This window comes from Adiantum capillus-veneris, chromosome 30 (genome assembly GCF_014529385.1).
Source record: "Adiantum capillus-veneris isolate H3 chromosome 30, ASM1452938v2, whole genome shotgun sequence".
Taxonomy (NCBI): domain Eukaryota; kingdom Viridiplantae; phylum Streptophyta; class Polypodiopsida; order Polypodiales; family Pteridaceae; genus Adiantum; species Adiantum capillus-veneris.
Window position 1 is genome coordinate 26,521,839 of NC_140960.1, and position 23,930 is coordinate 26,545,768.

The 23,930-nt window shown below is 40.1% G+C and overlaps 2 protein-coding genes across 4 annotated transcripts in view; one reads left to right on the forward strand and one right to left on the reverse strand.

Moving 5' to 3' along the window:
* LOC147417711 (protein NUCLEAR FUSION DEFECTIVE 4-like) overlaps nucleotides 1-2,273 on the forward strand; it is a 44,646-nt gene extending 42,373 nt beyond the window's left edge. The window contains exons 3-4 of one of the 3 annotated variants that reach the window (XM_086506561.1): nucleotides 456-529; nucleotides 1,217-1,360. In XM_086506561.1, the coding sequence (XP_086362687.1) occupies nucleotides 456-529; nucleotides 1,217-1,224 (82 nt within the window). In that variant the 3' untranslated portion in view covers nucleotides 1,225-1,360. Of the gene's footprint in view, nucleotides 1-455; nucleotides 530-1,216 lie in introns of all 3 variants that reach the window. The other 2 variants (XM_086506559.1, XM_086506558.1) reach the window with 2 other exon arrangements.
* A 971-nt stretch (nucleotides 2,274-3,244) lies between these two features.
* On the reverse strand, nucleotides 3,245-6,458 carry LOC147417712 (organic cation/carnitine transporter 4-like). The gene is made up of 4 exons (XM_086507038.1): nucleotides 5,837-6,458; nucleotides 4,811-5,235; nucleotides 4,107-4,210; nucleotides 3,245-4,022 (listed from the first exon to the last, which is right to left on the reverse strand). Exons 1-4 carry the CDS (start codon nucleotides 6,456-6,458, stop codon nucleotides 3,245-3,247), a joined length of 1,929 nt encoding a protein of 642 aa, XP_086363164.1.
* Nucleotides 6,459-23,930: the final 17,472 nt, after the last annotated feature.

The following is a 23,930-nucleotide window of genomic DNA, read 5'->3' on the forward strand; positions in this document are numbered from 1 at the left end:
ACATGCCTTACCGCACATTGCTTGTTCTGAGAGAGATGCTTTTCCTTTTGCGGTGTAGATGCATGGCATGTACCTTCCTAGAGTCGCTCCTCCTAGTCATTACATTTTTCCTGCGGTTTCAGAGTCGGTCTGGATGGTTATTGGAGAGATTTGATAGATTTAATGTTGGCCAATGAGCAGCTTCCCCTGGTGGGACAGTCACGTTTTGGCTGCTGATAGTTCTGTCTGATCGTGCTGCGGTTTCTATACAGTTGCAGTTTCATGTATATCAGGGCCTAGATGAGGATTGTGCAATCCTGATTCGGTGTTGCAGGATGCCTTGTTATGCCAGACATCGAAGACCCTGACAGCCCGGTTATAGAGGATCCAGTTCTATGTCTCACTACCTGTATCTCTGCTCCCTCTGAGACATGTAAACATGCATCTGATGTGCGGCTCTGTGATTTGTTTTGCAGAGAGAGGGAGGCACAGACCAGACTGAGATTTACACGCACACGTCTTGAGCATCTTCCAGGGGATGAATTCTTGGGTGAGTGTGAGACTGACGTGGGTGACCCTCGCTCATTTACAGAAGGACAGATCTGAATTCACCTATCATGCTTTGGTATCTACAGGGATATTCACAGCTGATAGAATGAATGAAGGTTTCTTTCTACATTTTTGGGAGTGAACCAAAGTACTAACTGATGAAAAACATTTGTAAAGTAATTCCTGAACTATCACAATGAGGGCTGATTTTTGAGGGCATGAGAGTCATTTCACTCATATCCTTGGTTTAAACAAGTTATGAAGCATGTTCAAACTTTTGCATGCCTTAATCAGTGTGTATGGCAACATGAAGACGGACAAATAACTGGAGTATCAGCTTTTGCTAGTTCTTGAACAGACACATGTTTGCATCAAACACGAACAAACTTTTGCATGCCTTAATCAGTGTGTATGGCAACATGAAGACGGACAAATAACTGGAGTATCAGCTTTTGCTAGTTCTTGAACAGACACATGTTTGCATCAAACATGAACAAACTAGTTTAGATATTTCAAAGTATAGAACATCCATCAAGGAAAAAATGGGTAACAATGCCTAGGGGTGTTGTCATTGGATTAACAGCCCATGCATTTTCTGCATGCCCAACTTCTGCTACATAGCACTTCAATCTCTGTGACCATGAAGTGATGAGTTCGTCTCTTCGCTAAAGTGTTACTTTTGTTGCAGGGCGATAGGTATGCCAAGACCTGCATGGATGACACTGACAAAAGTACCGATGATTTTACTCTTTTTCTGGTTGTCAACAGGGTCTACAGTATCTCTCTTTGTCGGATCGCCAGTTCTAGGCTTTTGTCACGGTTCAATTGTGACTCTAAGCATACCCATTATCTCGGAGTTCTACGGGCTTAAGCACTTTGGTACCAATTTTACTCTCATAAGTACTTATTTTGTCACTGGTGCGTATGTCTTCTCAAGCCTGGCAGGCTACTTCTATGATCGCGAAGCTATGGCTGGAGGAAAGAGCACCGATGTATCATGTGATGGTGTTGAGTGTTTCGGCACCTATTTCCAAATTGTGGCCTGTTGCCTCACGGTAGCGCTTGCTTGTGATGCAATACTTACCTTGATCAGCAGGCCTCTTTACCAGAAATTGAAAGCTATAAACAAAAGTCTCGCTAAATAAGCCCAGAGCAACTCTGGTACTTTGGTGCATGGGCTCTTGTGGAACCACTATAGTGAAGAAAGAGCAAGTGCTAGTCCTCCATACCTGCTCTCTCTTTTGTTGTGGGTTTATCTCTGCTCACAAGTGGAATAGAAATTTTCATAGCAGATAATGGATTGGGAAGAAATTGATCGAGATGGCTGAATGAAAGCATCTGTAACCCAACAAAGATTGAACTCAAAAGTCAAGAAGACTTGTTTGTTATTGCGAGGGCTTGCACTACAGGAACATATTGGCAGATTTTTGCGTTGGTCTCTGAAAGCAGGCTGCAATTTTGTTCTTTTTGGTTTCAATGGATCTAATGTTGTAGGCACGAGTTGAATGAGTTGCTCACCATTTGATGGTTGAGTTGCAAGGATGCTATGTTGGCTAGTCAGTTTTCTTGACAAGGCAGTCTTACCCTCAACACTAAACTCTATTTTCCTCGACGCTGTAAATGAAGATCTTCTTTGGGATGTGAGGTAGAGAGACGAATCTCCATGTCAATGAGAAAGGAAACACTATTTCTATTGTTTCTCATGACGCTTTTGAGAAGTCAATAAAGAATTTTGTTTCTGATTACATGATTTTTGCCAAAGCCTCTTCTCATGTTAGACACCCTTTCTACTAATGACAGTAACTCAACTAAAGAGGATTCAAATGTTAAAGTGTTATGCATGATGTGACTGTTGATTTGTTCATAGAGTAGTTTACACGCTTAAAGAAGTGGCATGCTTCCAAATGCATGGTTGAGTCCTTGAGATGCCTTGGTAGAGGTTCATCACAGAGACTTGTTCTATAGACAAGAGTGTACATATCTTACTCCCCTCATCCTTCATTTTGAGAAGTGTTATGCTTTTCAAGGTAGGTTCTGTTTGAAGCACTTCAGCAAGTGGTAAAATGTACACTTTTGGCTTACGGGTGCGACACTAGCTTTGGCGATTGATGCTCATTGGAGATTGACATTTGAGTGTAGTAAGCTGTGATTGGGTTTCTTGGTGATTTGTTGTCGTATAGAGTGTCTCATAGTTGATGTTTTGCTTCTTACTCATTGCTCTTGCTGGCATGCTTTTAAGCCATCTTTATTTTCAGGCAAGAGAATGTTGCTTGCAAAGTGTGATCCTATGTCTATCTGCGAATCTTCAAATATAATTTCTAGATTGCTTGTTCTCCTTGCATTACTTTTTTCATACCTAGTGTGTGAATTGAGGACATATTTTTATGATAAAAATTTACACCATTCTTTGCTTTGGTTGTTGCTTGATGAGTGTGATCTCAAAACATTGTTGCTATTTTGTAAGAGACATTGTATGAATTGCAGCAAGCCTGTGGAAGGCTTACAACCCAATTCCCCGTAACTTTTAAGTCGTAATGTGGTTCGAGACACTTGAAACTATCTGTAGCTCACCAAAGAAACACACGATTTGTGCATGCACTTGCCGGTGGGTGTGCATGTAATTAAAATAATCGAGAAAAAGCACAAAAAAATGTATGTTTTAAAAGCAGGGGAAAGTGTCATCTTAGAGACCAGTTTTTGCAGAGAATCTTCTATCCTATGCATGATCCAACTCTTTCTCCATGCCCTCAAATGTCTCATAGAGTGGGCGGTTCACGGTCTTTGGAAGCTTGCTGGCCATTAAACCAGAGAGGAGGGAGATAGCGCCAATAATGAAGAAAGGAAGGCTTGTGTTGACATGGCAAGATGAGACGACAAATGGTGCAATAATAGAACCTATTGTCCCACCTTGGTTGGCAAAACTGATGGCAGCATTGCGCACAACAGTAGGGAAAAGCTTGGCACTGTAAAGAAAAAGAATGTTATAAGCTCCACAAACGGAGAAGAGTCCGATAAGGCTGCAAGTTAGCTGAATGGAGCTTCTCATATTTGGAGATTTTGATGCAAGGTGACCTAATCTGAGGGCTTTAGGATTGCCAGGAATGTTAAAGGAGGCGATAAGAGGGCTAATGGTAGTGTTAGTGTTTGAAGCCTTAGAGTTGGAATAAGGGCCAACCACAGGTTGTAAAGGGGAAGAGTGGAGCAGTAGATATTGTGAAAGAAAAGCACCAACAAGGCTACTTAATCCACCTGAAAGCAAGACAAGAGCAAGGGAAGTGTGTCGGCCGATATGGTGTAAAAGGAATGTAGCCATAGCATATCCTGGGACCTCAACCAAACCATTCAGCACCACGCTCATCGTCAAGTTTGTACCAAGGTTTCCCACATTTAAGTTAAGGGAATAGTAGCCAAATGCACACGCAAACCAAACCACCAGAACTATAATCATTTTTTCCCTTGTCTCTTGCCTCTTGAAAACATCCACCAAGGTTCCACTTGCATAAGTCCCTGCAACTTCTGATGCATTTCTCGTCGGGTTTTCCCTTGATATCTCTCTCGCATTCCATTGGTCGTCAAACCCAGTTGCATCGTCTCTTGTGTCATCTGGTTTTCCCTCTTCTGTAAGAAGAACAACATTTCTAGGCATACTAGTCTGATTCATCTTAGCAATGGACCTTAAAACCTAGAACAAAAATAGCATATTTGGTTAGTCTTTTGATTGGTCAATTAACATTTTTTAAACTTGATCTATCTTATATTGTATTCTCAAGTAACAATGTGTCATAGATGTAAAAAGTTTTGTGGATTCATCGCCAGAATATATTTTCATATAAAATTCCCTATGGCGTCTAATGCTAACTGGCATTGGACAACATAAATATACATGATATAACATGTATATTGTGATATTATATTATAATCTCTTGAACGCATGTGACATAGGGAGCTTCTGATGAGTAACTGGCCCATGCACAAGAAGTTTTGAACAAATTCTCACATTCTGACTTACCTCAACATCATGAACTTCTGTGAGGGAGGCACCGCATACCTAGCTAGGTATGATTGGGGGCAGGGGACCGCCGGCCCGGTGGGGGGTCCCCTGCCCCCAATCGTACCTAGCTAGGTATGAGGTGCCTCTCGAGCAGAAGCTCATGATGTTATGCATTGTATGAAAAACACTGCCGTTTTCTTACATGAGAAAATTTCCAAATCTTCTTGTGATGGTGTATGCACGCACATGATGCACATCAAGATGGAAGCGGTGAGACTCAATGGGGCTTACCTTGATTGCTTGATGGGATTGACCTTGAACAAGGTACCACCGTGGAGATTCATGGAGAAAAGGGAGGATAAAGAGGCAATAAAGAAGAGAGGGCAAAGAAGTGAGGAGGTAAAGGAAGCGCCAGCTGTGGGGAATGGCGGACGCCAGCGCAGCCAAGAGGAGGTTGCCCAAAGGGTAGAAGTAGAAGGAAGACATGGCCACATAAGTGCGGGAGGAGGGGCCAATCAACTCTGTGCCCAAGACATAGGCAACCACCCCCAGCCCACTTGAGCATATCCCAGTTACTGCTCTCAACAGTATGTACACCACATAGTTTGGTGATGCTGCTGTTAACATGCCACTTATTGCAGTTGCCATACAGGACAATGCTAGCGCCCCCCTCCTTCCCAACTTCGAGTCTAACAATTGCCCGAAAAGCCCCGCTCCTTCGTTGTCATGACCATTATCATCATGTTCAAGTTCACCATAATCTTCATTAGAAATCTATGCATGAGTGGAATAACAGATCATTTTAAAGTATTTAAAATGACAGATCATTTTAAAGTATTTAAGGTAAGTACATTATTTACATAGAAGCATCTTTTTTTTTGCAGGTACAATTGAAATATGAAAGATGCCAGTGGATATCGAACCGGGGTCTTTATACGCACCCACATGAGTTATGACGTGTAAAAGATGATTATTGTGTCAGAGGTCTTACCACTGAGCTACTGTTACACTTTCAATTTAATTTGTGTTTAGTGGACTAAAGATTTTAATAATGCATTAATTAGGATGGCATATTTGCTCCACTATTCTAATAAACTTTTAGGATTGTGTCCTTTGGCTAATGGTGTGTATCACCTGTTGCATAAAAGTGCATTGCTACATGCATATATACATATTTAAAAGAAAGCCTTTTGAGATGCCTCAAGCACTACAGATAAAGAGAGAGAACAAGTAAGTGCTCATGTATGCACTTTAATATTGCCAATGGAAGCAATGGAAACATTACAAATTCAAAACTTGGCCGGTGGAGAGAATTACCAAAGACGCCTCCGATGAAGTAAGCAGATTGCGCAAAGCCCTGCAAGTAGCCATGGCGGCAAATGAGGTTCCATTGTGACACGGTCGACTCGCTCTTGTGGACCCATCGCCATTGAGAAAGTAGCAAGGAGCAAAGATGGGACTGAGAAACATTCATGAGCATGGGGTGTGTGTTAACATTATAGAAGGTAATACCATCATGAGGATTAAGGCTAAGGCTTGCATTGACAATATGGTAATTGGTAGAGGGAAAACTGGTGGTGCTACTAAGGTTGTGGGTGATATTATTAAGGTTAGTGTTATGATTAATGGGGTGCCAATGGGGGGTCTTTTCAGCAAACATGGGGACTAAGGTATGGAGGGACTCAAGAACCCAAGCCAGGCTGGTGAGGGTGAAGTGCAGGATTTGGATGCGGCCAAACTCTCCGACCCAATCTCGCAAGAGCTCGTCCACTGTCAGCCGGAGCTGCGGCGTCTGGTCTTGTTCACCATTATCTGCATGATGCTGATCAGCTGGTGCAATTTCTAGTGTGCTGATCTCATGAATATCCACCTCATGATGATCACCTGCAAGTGCAGGCATCAGTGTGCTCTGAGCCTTGTGGTCGTGGCCAGCCTGCATGGATGACGGCGACTGGCCTACCGCTGCCGCGGCCACCGCCACTGCAGGAGCCTGATGAGCATTATAGCTACGGTACTGTACCGGGTCTGCAGCAGCGTCCTCTGCTACTGCAACAGACGTGGTGGGATATAAATGGTCATGAGGAGTCCCGCTCTTTTAGAAGGCCCGACTGCCCAATATTGGTGTTGCTCATGTGCTCAAGACTGAAAGAAGGTGTGTGTGTGGTGGTGGTGGTGGGGGGCTGGGGCTTGTAGCCAGTTATAAATGGAAGACTCCCTACCAACTCGTGCTCCTCCTGCCAAGCCTGCATGCATAAAAGAAAAAGAGGGATGGTCCCCGGGACTAAGTGACACGGGCACGGGAGGGTGGGATCTACGGTGAGGCGATTATGGGCAGTAGATCTCAAATACGATACCCTAGATTACTTTTTGTAATCTAGGATACTCGCATTTCGAAAGTAATCTAGGCCATTTTGCATCCGTGGGATTTGAACACTTGACTGCACCTTCGTGAGGGGCATGTGCTAACCACTTAGTCTTGCGTGCGCTTTTGAAGCATGTGGACTTTAATTTACTTAAAACATGTGTGCAAAGCGACACACCAAAAGTAATCTAGCGTACCTTGGATTACAAAAAGTAATCTAGAGTACTAGGATACCCTAAATTACTTTCGACATCGTCGCCAAGATCTACGTCCACAATCGCCTCACGGTAGATTTCACCCTCCCATGCTCGTGTCACTTAGTCCCAAAGAAAAACCATCTCCATTTCACATCATCGCCATAATGCAATCACTGCAATGACTCATTATTAAAGGTGTCCCCGCAATCACCACATGATGACGTCATCCAGCAATCACACCCCTTTACTTTTTTGGAAAAATGACCAAATAACCCTCTAGTTTGTGGAAATTCCCAAAATACCTATCAAATTTTAAAAATTCCCAAAATACCCCCAATATTTTGTAATAAATTCCCAAAATGCCCTTCAAAATTTTTAAAATTCCCAAAATACCCCTAGTTGTGAGATTAAATTTCTCCAAAGATAAAAAAATTTGTAGCTTTCCATAAAAAGACGGATTGTCTATCAATAATATGCTAAAACTAGATTTGGGTTGCTTATGCAGGCTTTGGAGATGAATAGCTTCATTATTTTTAGACATAATTGCCTTTTTCTGTGACGTAATTTATGACAAATTACATGCTAAGCACTCAAAAATGGATCTCAATTGTCAAAAAGGAAGAAAGATTAGAAAAGCTTGAACAATCCAACCAAAATAGATTTTGACTTTTTTAAAAATTTGAGGGGTATTTTGGGCCCTATCCACAAATTAGAGGGGTATTTTACTAATTTTTCCTTTCTTTTTTGAGGTACACGTGAAAATAGAAACTGTATACACACACCCCCAAGCATTGTCCGGACACAATCTTTTTCCCTAAACAACCATGGCCCATGCACGTTTACACTTTCCTACTTGTAAAGATGCAACCCACAAGGGCTAGCAATAGGATTTTTGAAGTTCTTCCCTTTACCTTGGCTCTAGGCTAAGTTGCAACAAACCTTTTTGGTTGTAGGGTGGGAGCTTTAGCTATGGCGAAAGCTAACCTTAAGAGAAGGAAACACACACACCTTCAGAGCTTTGCCTCTCCCTCTTATCGCTCGTGGGCAAGTGCCACCTCTGCATGGAAAAAGAGAGCAAGCTTTGACACTTGGCTAATCTACTTATAGTCTTGACCCTTTATGACACTCGAGCCATGACCCCTTATCTCGTTATGTCACATGTGTGTGGTTGTGCATGCCCAACTGTAGGATATATCACATTCCTTTCCCCTTACAAAAAATTTTCATCCTTGAAAATTTCATTGGAAGCAGTAATCTTAAACTTAGGGAACCTTTTCTAGAAAGTGCTTATTCGCTCCCATGTTGAACTCTCTTCAACACACTTAACTAAACACTCTTTTAAATTGTATTTCTAGTTCTTTTTTCTTTAGTGTCTAGTATTATCTTTGATTTATGTGGAAGAGATTGAGTATCTATGAGTTCCACTATCCGATAATCTTGAATAAGATTATCAGATTGACCCAACTTCTCTTTGAGTCTAATAACATGGAATATAATTGTATGTATGCCACTTGCATCTAGTAATTGAAGCTTATAAGCCATATCAACCAAATCTCAAGCAATACCAAGTTACGCTTAAATTCAACAATGACCTTCTCTTAACCTAAGAGGTAAGAGTGGTCGGCGTACACAAAATCAGTGAATTCAAAGTAAGATACAATTTATGCTCACTTAGAGGTAAAGCATTTGCTTAAAAAACACTAAGCAAGTACTATTGTATATCCTAACTTCAAATAGAGCCTACTTGGAGTTAAGAGCATAATCTCTCATAACAACCAATATGTTTTTTTGTTGCACATGTCTTCTTCACTTGGAAGTAAGAACAAAGGTTTAGCAGAGCCAACAGAACTCCTCACACCATATCAATCTTAGATGTAAGAGTAAGTGCTCAAACAACCAAGAGACCGATTACTACATTGTTATTCAAAAATCATTCTTAAGGGGTTTACTAAATTTCTACCATACTCCACAAAAGTAATCCCTATTTCTTATATTGATCCCCCAACACTCTAAACCAATATAATGTGCTAACCTCTACACTTATTTAACACATGACTCAAATGATTTGATGATTAGTAGACAAGGGATTGTCTATGCCACACTATGATAGCAATGCTAAAGGATCCAATGACATCAAGTGTTTTTAAGTATAAAAAATAGAGGAGCTAAAAAATTCTTTAAAGCTCATCCATTTTCAATATTGTATCCCTTCAAAAGGAAAACTAAAGTATCCTATGTTCAAGCTACATTTGAATAACCAATTTAGAAATTCTCTTTTAAGAAATCAATTTAATGATCCTTTTAATAGCAAATTTCTATAACTTTCACTACTTGGGTTAACCTTCTAACTTAGAGAAGGTGAGAGATGCTAAAATGGGTAAAATTGATAGTATTTACACCCATTGAATTTGTTTAATAATTGTATTGATTGATTAACTTATCGATCAATATATAATCAATCAATAAGTTAATTGTTCAATATGTAAGAAAAAATATGAGATTTTAAAAAATAGTGGCATATCACTGTATAATTAATGCTTTCAAATAAAAACTTGAAACTATGAAAACTTCATCACTCGAGCTAATTTCCACATCTCAAGCCCATTTTGGAAATTCTTAGAGCCCCAAAAATGGTGGGCATGATCTCTGATTTGATTCACATGCACCCAACCTTATTGTTTGCATAAAATACATCTAATTCATCATTTTCAACCAAATCTTCCAAATACACTCAAGCACCAAAATGTTCCAATTTGGAAAAAATAGATCAAATGCATTCCAATTCTTGATTTTTTTACCATGCATGAGAAACGGCACAACAAAGATGACCAAGGTGAAGTCAAAAGGTGATTCAAGAGAGTTTTTGATATTGAAGAGATCAAAATGTTTCAAATGGGTGCTGCTATATTTTTGCAACATTTGTGTGGAAATGCATGCTGGTGGACTTAACTCCACACAAGAAGGTTGCTATTTATGCTCTACAATGCAAAAGGCTTCAAATGGGTGCTACTACATTTTCAAAATATGCATGGAAGGCATGCATGTTGGTGGACTTAACCCACACGATTTTCAACCTTTCCAAAAAGCAATATGCTTTTTTAAATTTTCTTAACCCAAAAATATTATTTTTGATCGCCGTATGGTAAAAGAATGGAGATACAGTAAAGAAATGGGATTAAACAAAATTTGTACGAAAAGTATTTTTATAAAAGAGGCATCATAAACATTAGGAAAAATTTGGACTCTCGAAGGCCCCCCATAAGAACTTTGACTTTTTCTCTCTTGTCCAAAACGGGCGCACGGTAAAATTTTTACAAATGAAATCAAAACTTGTTGGACCTATTGGATTTGAAATGTACTCATTGAGATCTATCCATTGATATATAGCATACCATCAGATTCCTTATATTCTCGAAGATTCCATTTTTTGATGTGACAGCTCCATTCTATAAATAGAATGTTTTTCCACATTTCAGCTTCAGTAGGAAGTTCATAACTTCTACAAATAAACTCTTGAAATTTGGAGTTTGGGGATTTAGAACTTACTTTGGAATATCTTTTCAATAATATGTTGGATGATAGGGTTTTGACAAAGCGTTCATGGACTTCACCGGGTTGCCCACTTTGGACAAGAGAGACAAAGTCAAACATCCTTATAGGGCCCCTTTGAGAGTCCAAATTTTCCCTAATGTACATCGGGGCGGTACGATATATTTTGTAATTATATTGGGACACCACGGTGCAGTTTAGTTCACTCACGATCTCATTCATTGCTTAGGTGTTGTTTAATTCGGAGTAAATTTTTGCAGGAAAATTTGGATGATTTTGGCTAGAGTTGACTTCCAAAAGCTATGCCATTTTTTTTTGAAAAAATACAAAAAAGCAGGGCCTATTTTTGTCAAAAGATTGGGCGCCCAATTTTGCCTTGCGGAGCACTTGAGCTTGTAGATTTAGCATTAGTGTTTAGTTTTCAGTGCCGTTAGTTACATAGAATACATTGAAACTCTATGCAGGTATTATACGGAGGTGGTGCAAGCTCTTCATCACCATCTCCATAAGAGTTTCTCTCTCCTTCATGGGAAGAAGAAGAAGAAGAAGAAGAACCATCTCTCTCTACTTTCTTACTATATTCTCTTCTCTTTTCACAATGTATGTGCTCTACATCAACTTCTTGGAAAAATTCTCGTAGCTCTCATTACCATTCTCTTGTGATAAATCAAGAAGCCTTTTAAACACTAGTAATCACTTCTTGTTCACGATCAGAAGCTCTATTTTCTCTCTTTACTTTCATTTTTGGAAAACTACGCTCTGAGTGGTTGCTTTTCTGTTTACATAGGCATGCGTTGTTGGGACATTGTTTTGGCAGTATCTCATAAATTGCTTTGATTCATGCTAAAACCTTTGAATCGAAGAGTAAACACATCATTTAGAGAATTTTCTCTTAATGTGTCATGTGAAAATTCCACTCGAATAAAGAGTTATGGTCAAACTATAGCCTACTACCTATTGCACTTAGGCTCCTTGGAGAGCCACTATATAGATTCTTCAGATGGATTTGATTCAATAAGGAATATGGTTATGGTCAAGGGCTGAAGATCCTTTATCGTTTTAGTTGTGGAACTTGGTTTTGGTTATGACGGGGGTTGCCAAAATACTACCGAAATATTTATAGCCATGCTATGTGCTAAAGTTGGTTTTGGAGGATGGATGTGTATCACCCAAAGTAGATTGATCACTCATGCAATGTATTTAATTATGATTTATGATTTTGGGGTTGGAGTATGAAGTGGTTTGATGGGTTATATCAGAGGTGTAAGGGTAGATATCTTGTACAATTTGATTGACTTGGAAAGGATTGTTTGTGAATATGCAAGATGCTATTTTGATTGGACTCATGTGTTATATTTCTCATGAAACTGTTGATATAATATTAGTATCACCTACATTGCTTAAATTTATATATAAGAATTGATAAACTGGGACTTAGCTGGATCGGGATTGTTGCCTGGATCTTGTTCTTTTTTGTTAGGCTTATCTACGCAGTTACTGTGAGAACCTAGGAAACTTCCCATCAGAATACTCCGCCCTAACACCCTATATATAGGCCCTTGGCCATCTATCTTTAGGATTCCCTGCCCACACCTAGGAAATTGGCCCTTGGCTTGGGTCCGCCTAGGTTTCCCTTGGCCTTACATTAGTCCCCCCTCGGAGAGGTGTTTTCGTCCTTGAAAACAAAAGTGGGAAGCTTTTTTTGAAGAACACTAATGTTTTACCAAGTGTAACCTTCTTCAGGTCGATCTTTCCACTTGACTAGAACTTGTCGACGTACATGATGATGAGTACGTAAATCATGGTAGCCTAAGATGTGTTCAGGTTTATGCGGTTGGGTGGACGTTCAATGATATCAACCAGAATATGTTGGTTAATGACATTGTCATCCCTATGCAAGTGTTTATGTAAACGACTTACATGAAATACTAGATGAATACGAGAGTGCGCAGGTAATGAGAGTTTGTAATCCCTATCACCAACTTGCTTGAGTATCTTGAAAGGCCCACAATATCTTAAAGACAATTTAGGTGTTGTCCTAGTCTTCAAACTTTTCGAATGTTGTGGCACACAGAAAAATACCTCTTCCCATTTTGTGAAGGTAACTTGCTAGGGTTTTTCATCAGGAACACACTTCTTATACCCATCATGTACTTGTCAAACATTTTGATGAGCCGATCTTGGAATTTCCATATGGTCGTGGAGGAAATCCTTGACCTGTTAAAACTTTTTAGTTGCCAACCCCACCGTAACGGATGACCTAGGTTGAAAACCATATGTATGAGCATGAAAGGACTAAACCCAATTGTAACATGCTTAGCACTATTGTAAGAAATCTCAAGAATAGGAAGATAATCTTCCCAGTCTGATTGCTTCTTGCTAACATATGCTCGTAGTATATCCTCTAGCTGTACTTGATTGACCCTTTCAATATGACCATCCGTTTCATGGTGACATGATGTGCTTAGGTGGAGTTGTGTACCCAATCATTTAAATACAACCCTCCAAAAGGGACAAAATTGGGATCACGATCACTCACAATTTTACTTGGCAATTCATACAAGCGGTACATATTGTTCATAAATAGCTTAGCTAACTCTAGAGACTTAATGGTTGACTTAGTTGGAATAAACATGCATAGTTTAGTCAACTGGTCTAGGACCACCCATACTGAGTCATGACCTCGTAAAGTGGTTGGTAAACCCACAATGAAATCCATAGAGATAATTTCTTATTTACCATTAGGAATCTCCAATGGATGCAAAAGACCTCCTGCCTTCAAGCGCTCTGCTTTATTAGACAACAATTCTGGCAATGTAAGACGTAGTCTTGAACATAGCCTTATAAACCTGGTGAGTAGAACTATCGCCGTATGAGAGTACAAGTTTTCTTGATTCCTGGGTGCCTTGCACTTGGATTTTCTTGACATTCATAAAGAATTTGGTGCCAAATGTCCGCGTACGTCGGTACACTCCTTAGATTTTTGCATGAGTTTGCATGCATGCAAAGCCGTGGAAGGAAAGCCACGTGCAGAGGGTCTTGGGAAGCAAGTAGGCTCTTGGCCGTGTGCAGGACCACTTAGGCGAGGAGGGAGTCAAAGCTCGACCTCCACCAAATCGCAAGTAGAAGATCTTGTTGGGAGCACAAGGCAGTGGGGGAGAAAACCTGTCAAGGACGCGGGGTTGGCGAGTAATAGAGCGCTCTCTCTCTCTCTCTCTCTCTCTCTCTAAATTTCCTCAACAATTTTGTAGAGCATTGCCATTTCCATTGAAAAGGGTTTTTTGAGCTTCTTTCCTCATTGGTGGTCGCCTGAAGTCAAAGGGTGACCTTTAGGTAGTGTACACACCCCAACCTCATAGTTGACACCTTACCTACATAGTCGGTAGAGGCTACAATTGAAAACGAGCAATATCAAGAAGGCAATCGTCATTGAATTGCTTTTGATAATCAAATTGGATTTTTAGACAGACTAAAAATCTCAACAAATATTGGTTTTCTTTTTGAACGATCGGAAGAACATAAAGGTAGAATTATTTCTTACTCATCGTCTTGCTTCAAAACCTTCAAAGGAGGGCTAAGCAAAGTGTTCAAGGCCGTGGTGTCTCTTTCGGCAAGTCATTAGAGAAATTTGGAAAGTTTTCAAGGCTTTTTTGGTAAATATTACGGACTCATTGACATGCCTATTCGCCAACTAATGTAGCAATTCATCAGGCGGTTATTAGAATAAGGTGTTCTTCTTTCTCTTGCTAGCACATCACATACCGCCATGGATTCAAACATTAGCATGAATCATGCATTTGATTTGGAGAATTCTATGCAAAATTCACTTGATGTTGCCCCGCAGTTGAACACTCGCATGGAGGGTACATGCGCGGCATCAGGGCTAGATGATAGCTATGAGCTACTTGATATACAAGAGTTTTGTGCACTGCAAACACGTAGGTATGTGATAGAGAATAATTTTGCACATTTGCATGAAAATGTTACTAAATTAGCAGTTTAGTAGTGTAATATATGCAACTAAAAACCAAGGGCTTTGCTGAACACATACGTAGGAGCAAGGCTCCAATCAAGGACAGGATTCCAATTCGGATTCTTTCCACTCTCACCCAAAAAGGGGTGGATGATTTGTTTAAAAATACAAACCCACCAATTTATAGGGGAGAAGAAAGAGAACAAATACACTGAATATATCTCTTAGAAAATGGGATGGGATTCACGATATGCAACGCACTCCGGATGCAGGCAAGGCACTGCAAACAAGTCTGCTGTTAGAAGGCAAGGCCTACAAATGGTGGATGTATCTCAAGGAGAAGGAAATCATACCAAAGACTTGGGAAATCTTTGAGGTTCTATTTAGAAAGTAAGTTTTGCACACAAATGAAGCAGATAGAAATTGGGTGTGTCATAAAATCTAATATCTAACCAACCCAAATGATTTTCTCATATTAAATTGATCATTTAATGTGGGATAATAAATGGGAACAAGGGTTAGAAAATAAACATGTGCTTATGGATCTATCTCAACACGAGGCCAATGGTAAAGGGGTCCAAATGAGAGATGGTCTGTCAAAGAGCACTGCAACCTAATGGAGCTTAAAAGACCTTTGGGTTAGCTTCATTACACACCTCCAAAAGTTATTGTTAAAAAGTCCTTTGACCTTACGCAAGCTAGTGCTAACCTTGAGGTGGGAATTATACCCAAGCATGAGGTGCTAAGACGCTTAAAGTGAATGTGGGAACCATGCTTAAATCTTGAGGTGATTTTTATGTTTAAATGATTAAGGTTTTTGAAATGTTAAATTCAAAGATAAGTGAACGTCCATGCTTGATTGAATAAGTCCTTGAAGTATCCCATTCAACCAAATGACTTAATAAGCATAAAAGACACATGCCTGCTTGATTGAATAAGTCCTTGAAGTATTCCATTCAACCAAATGACTTAATAAGCATAAAAGACACATGTTCAAATGATCCTCCGCATGTGGCCCTCATGATGTGGTTAAATGCTATTGGTTAGGTCTCAAAGGGGTCCAATGAGAATTTAGATACATAAAAATAAATAATTAAGTTCTTTCTCACAAAAGAGGAAAAAGAGGACACATGTCCAAAGGAAATAATAAAATAATACAGGAGAGGGAGGGAGAGAGAGAGAGAGAGAGAGAGAGGTGTGGACCAAGCATGAGAGGGGGGGGGGGGGGTATACTCTCCCACACACACACACACATTTTCTCTTTGTGTGGATTGCAAAATGCAAGAGCTCCATCTCCTTCTTCAAGTTGGTTGAGAAGTGGAGAGCCTGCACCAACACTCTTGGCTATGGAATGAAAATCCAACCAAGAGCCATGCTTCAATGCTTAAGCTTGCCATCTTCTTCATCTTCATTACTATGCTATTATGCTATGCTAAGAAAGAAGGGTGATGATAAGTGAGGAAATATTTCTTTCTTGTATGGAATGTTTCTTCTTCCTCTTCCCTACCCTCATCCCCCGCTAGATCTCTCCACCTTCGAAGGTGTTTGAGGCCTTGGGACTGAGGCTTGGGATAGTTAATGCTTTTTGAAAAGTTTATGTTAAGCTCGTGATGCATGAAGCTTTCCATCTTCATAGCATCACCAAGGTCACAAAGAACACAAGGTTGTATTGTAACAAAGTCTCTCTTGATGGGAGAATCTATAATACAAACTCCTTTTGGAGGGGGGACCGGCTCCAAGTAAATCCGGTCCTCATCTATTGTCATGTTCTCTAATATTCTCTCTCTTGCAAAAGTATTGTTCATGCCAAGTTAATTAAGTACTATGTTTATGCTGCTACCATCAATTAAGTTCACCCTCTAAGTTCTCAAAGTAATTTCACAAAAATGCTCACTCTAATTCTCTTAATTCGGCTATTGTCAAAGTTCATAGGCCATTTGCATTACATTGGTATCAGAGCATTTGGTTTCTCTTTTCTTGCTTAAGAAGAGAGGTACTTAGGTAGCCTATTAATGGTTGATTTTGTTAATTATATTAGGGTAAACGGGAATGGGATCTATTATCGGTTTTGTTGAGCCCACTATGTGGAATATGGTGCACACCTTAGAAGCTTTGGCCTTAATAATGGAGTCTTCTTAGACTTACCTACGAATTTACTATTATTGAGCCATAAGAAGTCCAAAAGGAGCTATCCCTCGGCAACTTCACTATGTTAAACCCACTCCACTACTCTCTATAATTAACCAATTTGAGCCGTGGGTGTAGATACTTAAGGGCCTATTTTCAAAGGCTAAGAGGAGTAGCAACTAAGGTTTTGAATTGCCAAAGCATACACTAAGTAAACACATAAGTTTAATTAGCATGGCTGACAATAACCAAGAGAGTAGAATGAACATTAAAAACTTTGATTTTGCACATGAAGGTGCTAATGATGATGCCCCCATGTTTGTTAATTATCTTGTTACTAGGTTGCAACAAGCTATGGGCAACCCCGCTTTGCAAGCCAAAGTTACTCAACAACTTCGTGATTATGGGATTTCTTTTCCTCTCCAAGAGGAGAGAGAGCTTAAGAGGCCTCTTGATGAGACCCCCAAAAGAAGACTCTCTCCCATACAAGAGGAGGAATCCAAAGATCAAGAAAGTAATGAATCCCTAAGTTCCTCCGAAGATGTGGCTCCACGAAGAAGGCAGACTAAATGATCGCTAACTCCTCCCAAGAGGAAACGGTTAACCCATAGTCCTTCTCCTCGTCACTCCAAAAGTGAAGAGAGGAAACAAAGGAAGAAAAGGGCAAGAAAGAGGTCATTCTCTTCTCCTTCTCCTTCACCTTCCTCCTCTACCGATGAAAGCTATGGCTATTCTCCTAGAGAATACAAGAGAGGAGGACATTGCAAATCTTACCCTGCATGGCGAAGGTCACAAAAGCTAATTAAAGAAGTTCAAAGAGGGAGAAAAGAGTATCTCTTTTCTCACCTATGATGGAACCTTTGGTGCTACCGACAAAGTATTGGCCTTCATCCAACAATTTGATGCGGCCTTTGGAGACGAGGGCTTCAGGGAGTCCTCCAAGCTACGCCATGTAGCTATGCACTTCCAAAAATTGGCTCGTCAATGGTGGGCTAGCCTTCGTGGCAACGGAGAAGCCCCAAAGACATGGAAAACTCTACGAGTTTCCATCATGAAGGAATTCCTTGCAAGTGATGCAAAGGACAAAGTGCTCATCGAATGGTGGAGTTTGACGCTTCTCTCTCATGAGTCTATGCACAAATATGTGGACAAATTTTGGGATTTACATCTCAAGGCTACTATCTTTCAAAAGATAGACTTTGCCGAGCAAAAGCAACAATTCTGTGTGGGATTACCTGAAGACATGGCCGAGTATGTCAACTCTCAACGGCCTAGTTCTATCAGCGAAGTAATCCACCATACCATGGTTGCTTCGCGCATCAATTTCCAACAAGGGGCTAGACGGAATGTGAAGTCCATGGAAAATAAAGACAAAAGTGATGCAAAGGGAAAAATTAATGCCCAACATTCTTCCCAAGGCCATTCCAACAACAACAACAACAATCGGTCCAAGGAGAAAGGAGTTTACAAAAGTAAAAATAAACTCTCTCCTGAAGAGCTTGAAAACTTTTGCAAGGATCACAAATGTTTTAAGTGTGGGGAGCAAGGACATGGTTATCATTCTTGCCCCAAAAGAAATGCTTGCAATGAGACTCCTAGTGCTTCCACTATCGAAGCTCCAAAAGAGGATGCTCATTGCAAAGGATCACCTCTCTCCTATGCTTGGGGAAAGGTAAGGGAGCATGATGCCTTCATCTTGTTTGACCCTGGCTCTACTCTCCACTTCATATCAACGGAGTTGGCCACCAAGTTGGGCATTCAAGCTTTTGAGATGGGAGATATTGTAACGGCTGATGCAACTTTCAAGGGACAACAAGCCTCCATTACTCCCTTGATTGGGAAGTTGAGGCTTCATGTCCAAAGCTATGTCGACAAAGAAGACTTTTTCATCTCTCCTCTCCACAACATGAGGATGCTATCCTAGGGGCACCATGGTTTGATTTCATGGCTGCCAACATGAAGTTCCCTGAAAGGAGAATCTACTTCACCTACAGAGGAAAGAACATGTATATAGATACTAATGAGTTTGGCCGTACTATACCACTTGTAAATCCACCAGCTTTTGATAAAGTCAATGAAAAGCTCAATTTCTGCGTACATGATTTTTGTCAAAGAATCCACTAATGACGCTAATGGTTTATCAAGTGAAAATGGTAGGAATCAAGAAGAGTTAGACTTGTCTAACTTTCTAAAAGGATTCCAAGATGTGTTCATCGATGATATCCCTATGGACTTGCCTCCAAAACGAGGGGATGATGACCATCGAATTGAGATCCTATCAGGAAGCTCACTGCCTAACAAGCCTCCTTATCGAGTTTCCCAAGCTCAACAAGAGGAGATTATGAGGCAAGTACAAGAATTGGTAGACAAAGGGATGGTGAGGCCTAGCTCCTCTCCCTTTTGTTCTCCAGTCCTTTTAGTGCAAAAGAAAGATGGTACATACCGCATGTGTGTGGACTATCATGCACTAAACCATATTACTATCAAAAACAGATTTCCCGTAACTCGAGTAGAAGATCTATTTGATATGCTACAAGGTTCTACCTACTTCAATAGGATTGACCTTAAAAGTGGCTATCATCAAATAAGGATAGTGCAGGAAGATATCCTAAAGACCGCGTTTCGTACAATGTTTGGTCTTTATAAATATCTAATCATGCCTTTTGGTTTGACCAATGCACCTGCCACATTCAATCGTTTGATGGAGAAAATATTTAGACCCTACCGCAAGTTTACTGGAGTGTTCTTTGATGATATCATCATCTACTCCAAGTCCTTAGAGGAACACAAGCAACATCTCCAAGTGATTTTTCAAGCATTGAGGGAGAACAAGATTTTTCTCAACCAAAAGAAAAGCGAATTCTTCCTTCAAGAGATTCAATACTTAGGTCATATTATCTCTCAAGATGGTATTCGTATGGATCCATCAAAGTTAGAGGTAATAAAAGCATGGCCTAATCCCAGGAATCTACATGAGCTAAGAAGCTTTATTGGTATGTGTGCATACTATAGACGCTTCATAGCAAAATTTTCTCAAATAGTAGGATCATTACATGACTTAACAAAGAAGAACATTAAGTATTCATGGACTGCTAAAGAGCAAAAATCTTTTGACAAGCTCAAAGAGAAGCTTACCTCTCAACCAATCCTCATGCTTCCGGATCTCTCAAAGCCATTTGAGTTCCAATGTGATGCTTGCGGTGATTGCCTTGGAGCAGTCTTGCTTCAAGAAGGGCATGCCATAGCATATGAGAGCCGAAGGCTCAATACGGATGAACAGGTCTTGGGCATTTATGAGAAAGAGCTTTTAGATGTTCTACATGCCCTAGACACATGGAAGCACTATTTAATGGAGACTCCATTCATTTTACGAATAGACCATCAAAGTCTCAAGTACTTCATGACGCAAATAAATCTTTTTGACAAACAAATGAGGTGGGATTTTTTTTTTCGCAATTTAATTTCCACATTGCTCACATTGTTGGTACGCATAGTCAAGTGGCTGATGCACTTTCACGAAGACCAAAAGTTAATGCTGTGTCTATAGCAACTTACAATGATCTATCTTCTATGATAGATGAGTATGCTACTGACCCTGAATTTAAAGACATACTGTCCACCCTTGCTTTGAGGAAGAAAGAGGAACCATTAACCTTGCAGGATGGTTATCTTCTCCATGGCAATAGGCTATGTGTTACCCACTCCCTTCGTGAGAAAGTCATGTATGAATCCCATGCTCCACCCTATGCAGGGCATAGAGGCATTCAACCTACTCTTCAAGGAGTAGTCTCGTACTTTTATTGGCCGACCATGAAAGTGGACATACAAGAGTATGTTTCAAAATGTGTGGTATGCCAAAAGTCCAAGTATGATAGAGGGAAGCAATCTGGATTACTCTAGCCATTGCCAATCCCTAATTCACCATGGGAGAGTATATCCATGGATTTTATGTTTGGATTACCTAAGTGTATCCATGGGAATACGGGAATATGGACAATAGTTGACAAGTTTAGCAACCAAGCACACTTTATCCCTGTCAAGAAGACTATTAAGGCACACCAAATGGAAACTCTCTTTATATCCCAGATTTTCAAACACCATGGATTGCCAACATCCATCATATCAGATAGAGATCCTAGAATGACCAGTGATTTTTAGAAAGGTCTCTTCGAAAATCTAGGTACAAGATTGAATTTCTCTTTGGCCTATCACCCACAAACAGATGGCCATAGTGAGATACCAAATCTTACGATTCTTGATCTACTAAAGACCTATGTTACCGAAGTAGATCAACGCTCACAATGGGAAAAGTACTTACCTCTTGTAGAGTATGCGTATAATAATACTATCCATACTTCTACGGGAAAAGCACCTTTTGAAATCGTAGAGGGAAGACTTAAAAGTCCCTTGCTACTTAAAGTACATGGGAAGATCTTCGCTGCCGATGAGTATAGCCGTGACCTGCAAGCATCTTTTCAAAAGATCAAGGAGGCTATATCCATCTCTCAACTAAGGCGAAAAGCTGTTGCTGACAAGCATGGAAGGGTCTTAAGTAACGTTCAAAGAAAATGATTGGGTTTTACTTAAGTTTCCTAAGGCTTGATTGAGGCAAACGACAGGCAAAAATCCTACAGGCCATCAAAAGTATTATGGTAAACTAGCAAAAAGATACTATGGTCCTTCTCAAAGTTTGAAGCCAATCAATGAGGTGGCTTATCAACTCAATTTGCCTAACCATTGGCTCATACACAATGATTTTCATGTGAGCTTACTTAAGCCCTACAAAGGAGAGCCTCCAAATGAACCAATTATTGAAGACCCTCCCGAAATTGAAGACCAAGAAGAGGTGCTACAACCCGAAGCGATCCTTTTGAACATGCTAGATGGATGCAAGGAATCCAGCTTAAGGATAGTATGAACCTTGTCAACGCTTACAATGCTACATTAGAGTAAGAAAATGTACATGTTTCTTTTAAATGATCAATGTTTTTGTCTTATAAGACTAATTCTCTCTTTATTGTGCACAAACTTAAGTAGTATGCATACTTAGAATCATGTTTGTGATGACGACGTCTCTCAAACACCATGTAGAACTTGTCACTCTACTTGGGAGGTTGAAATGGACTAAAGAGCAGACATGCTTGCGGCAGCTATGTCTCCCAAGCACCAAATGGATTAGTCATCCATCTTGGAATGATGTTGTAGGGTAAAAAGGGATCCTCTACCCGCTAAGAAAAATTGACTAATGACTATGGCTTTATTTCTTTTACCTCATAGTCGAGGACGATTATGATTTCAAGAGAGAGGTAATGTCATAAAATCTAATATCTAACCAACCCAAATGATTTTCTCATATTAAACGGATCATTTAATGTGGGATAATAAACGGGAACAAGGGCTAGAATATAGACATGTGCTTACGGATCTATCTCAACACGGGGCCAATGGTAAAGGGGTCCAAATGAGAGATGGTCTATCAAAGAGTAATGCAACCTAATGGAGCTTAAAATACCTTAGGGTTAGCTTCATTAAAGACCTCCAAAAGTTAGTGTTAAAAAGTCCTTTGACCTTATGCAAGCTAGTGCTAACCTCGAGGTGGGAATCGTACCCAAGCATGAGGTGCTAAGATGCTTAAAGTGAATGTGGGAACCTTGCCCAAAGCTTGAGGTGATTTTTATGCTTAAATGATTAAGGTTTTTGAAATGTTAAATTTAAAGATAAGTGAACGTCCATGCTTGATTGAATAAGTCCTTGAAGTATCCCATTCAACCAAATGACTTAATAAGCATAAAAAACACATGCTTGCTTGATTGAAAATGTCCTTGAAGTATTCCATTCAACCAAATGACTTAATAAGCATAAAAGACACATGTTCAAATGATCCTCCACATGTGGCCCTCATGATGTGTTTAAATTCTATTGGTTTCTCAAAAGAGGAAAAAGAGGACACATGTCCAAAGGAAATAATAAAATAATACGAGAGAGAGAGAGAGAGAGAGAGAGAGAGAGAGAGAGAGAGAGAGAGAGAGAGAGAGAGAGAGGTGTGGACCAAGCACGAGAGGGGGGGAGGGGGATACTCTCCCACACACACACACACACATTTTCTCATTGTGTGGATTGCAAAATGCAAGAGCTCCATGTCCTTCTCCAATTTTGTTGAGAAGTGGAGAGCCTACACCAACACTCTTGGCTATGGAATGCAAATCCAACCAAGAGCCATGATTCAATGCTTAAGCTTGCCATCTTCTTCATCTTCATTACTATGCTATTATGCTATGCTAATAAAGAAGAGTGATGATAAGTGAGGAACTATTTCTTTCTCGTATGAAATGTTCTTCTTCCTCTTCCCTACCCTCATTCCCTGCTAGCTCTCTCCACCTTCGAAGGTGTTTGAGGCCTTGGGACTGAGGCTTGGGATAGTTAATGCTTTTTTCAAAGTTTATGTTAAGCTCATGATGCATGAAGCTTTCCATCTTCATAGAATCACCAATGTCACAAAGAACAAAAAGATTGTATTGTAACAAAGTCTCTCTTGATGGGAGAATCTAGAATACAAACGCCTTTTGGAGGGGGGACCGGCTCCAAGTAAATCCGGTCCTCATCTATTGTCATGTTCTCTAATATTCTCTCTCTTGAAAAAGTATTGTTCATGCCAAGTTAATTAAGTACCATGTTTATGTTGCTACCATCAATTAAGTTCACCCTCCAAGTTCTCAAAGTAATTTCACAAAAATGCTCGCTCTAATTCTCTTAATTCCGCTATTCTCAAAGGTCATAGGCCATTTTCATTACAGGATAAGTGTTCTATGCATCAACATAAAACACTATTGAAGAATATCTCACACTACTGTGAAGTCATTCTCAAGCTAGAGCGGTTAGATACCTTTCAACTGGTGCGAGGGTTTATCCGTAGTCTAACACTAGAGCTTAAGAAGCATGTCAAGACTTAGGATCCCAAGATGCTTGAGGAGGCTATAGTGAAAGCTCATATGAACGAAGATCCCAATGAGAGATCACTGCATAATAATCACGTGCCTTACATGAAAATGTACGCACATAGCATGGGCACAATAAAAGAAAGTTTATAGCAGTTGCATCAGAGGAATCTCTCCACTGAAGAGTTTCAGAAGGCTGAAAAAGAAAAACTCTGTTTCACATGTTTAGAGAGTGGGCATGGCAAAAAGGATTGTACCAAGGGGAAAT

What these genes read in the sequence shown, in the direction of transcription:
- LOC147417712 (XM_086507038.1), bottom strand. Translation starts at nt 6,458, where the DNA reads ATGCAGGCTGGCCACGACCACAAGGCTCAGAGCACACTGATGCCTGCA. An exon ending in AATCCCATCAAGCAATCAAG is followed by an intron (nt 4,211 to 4,810) that starts GTAAGCCCCATT and finishes TTTTTGTTCTAG; the next exon opens with GTTTTAAGGTCCATTGCTAA. An exon ending in ACAAGAGACGATGCAACTGG is followed by an intron (nt 4,023 to 4,106) that starts GTTTGACGACCA and finishes GACTTATGCAAG; the next exon opens with TGGAACCTTGGTGGATGTTT.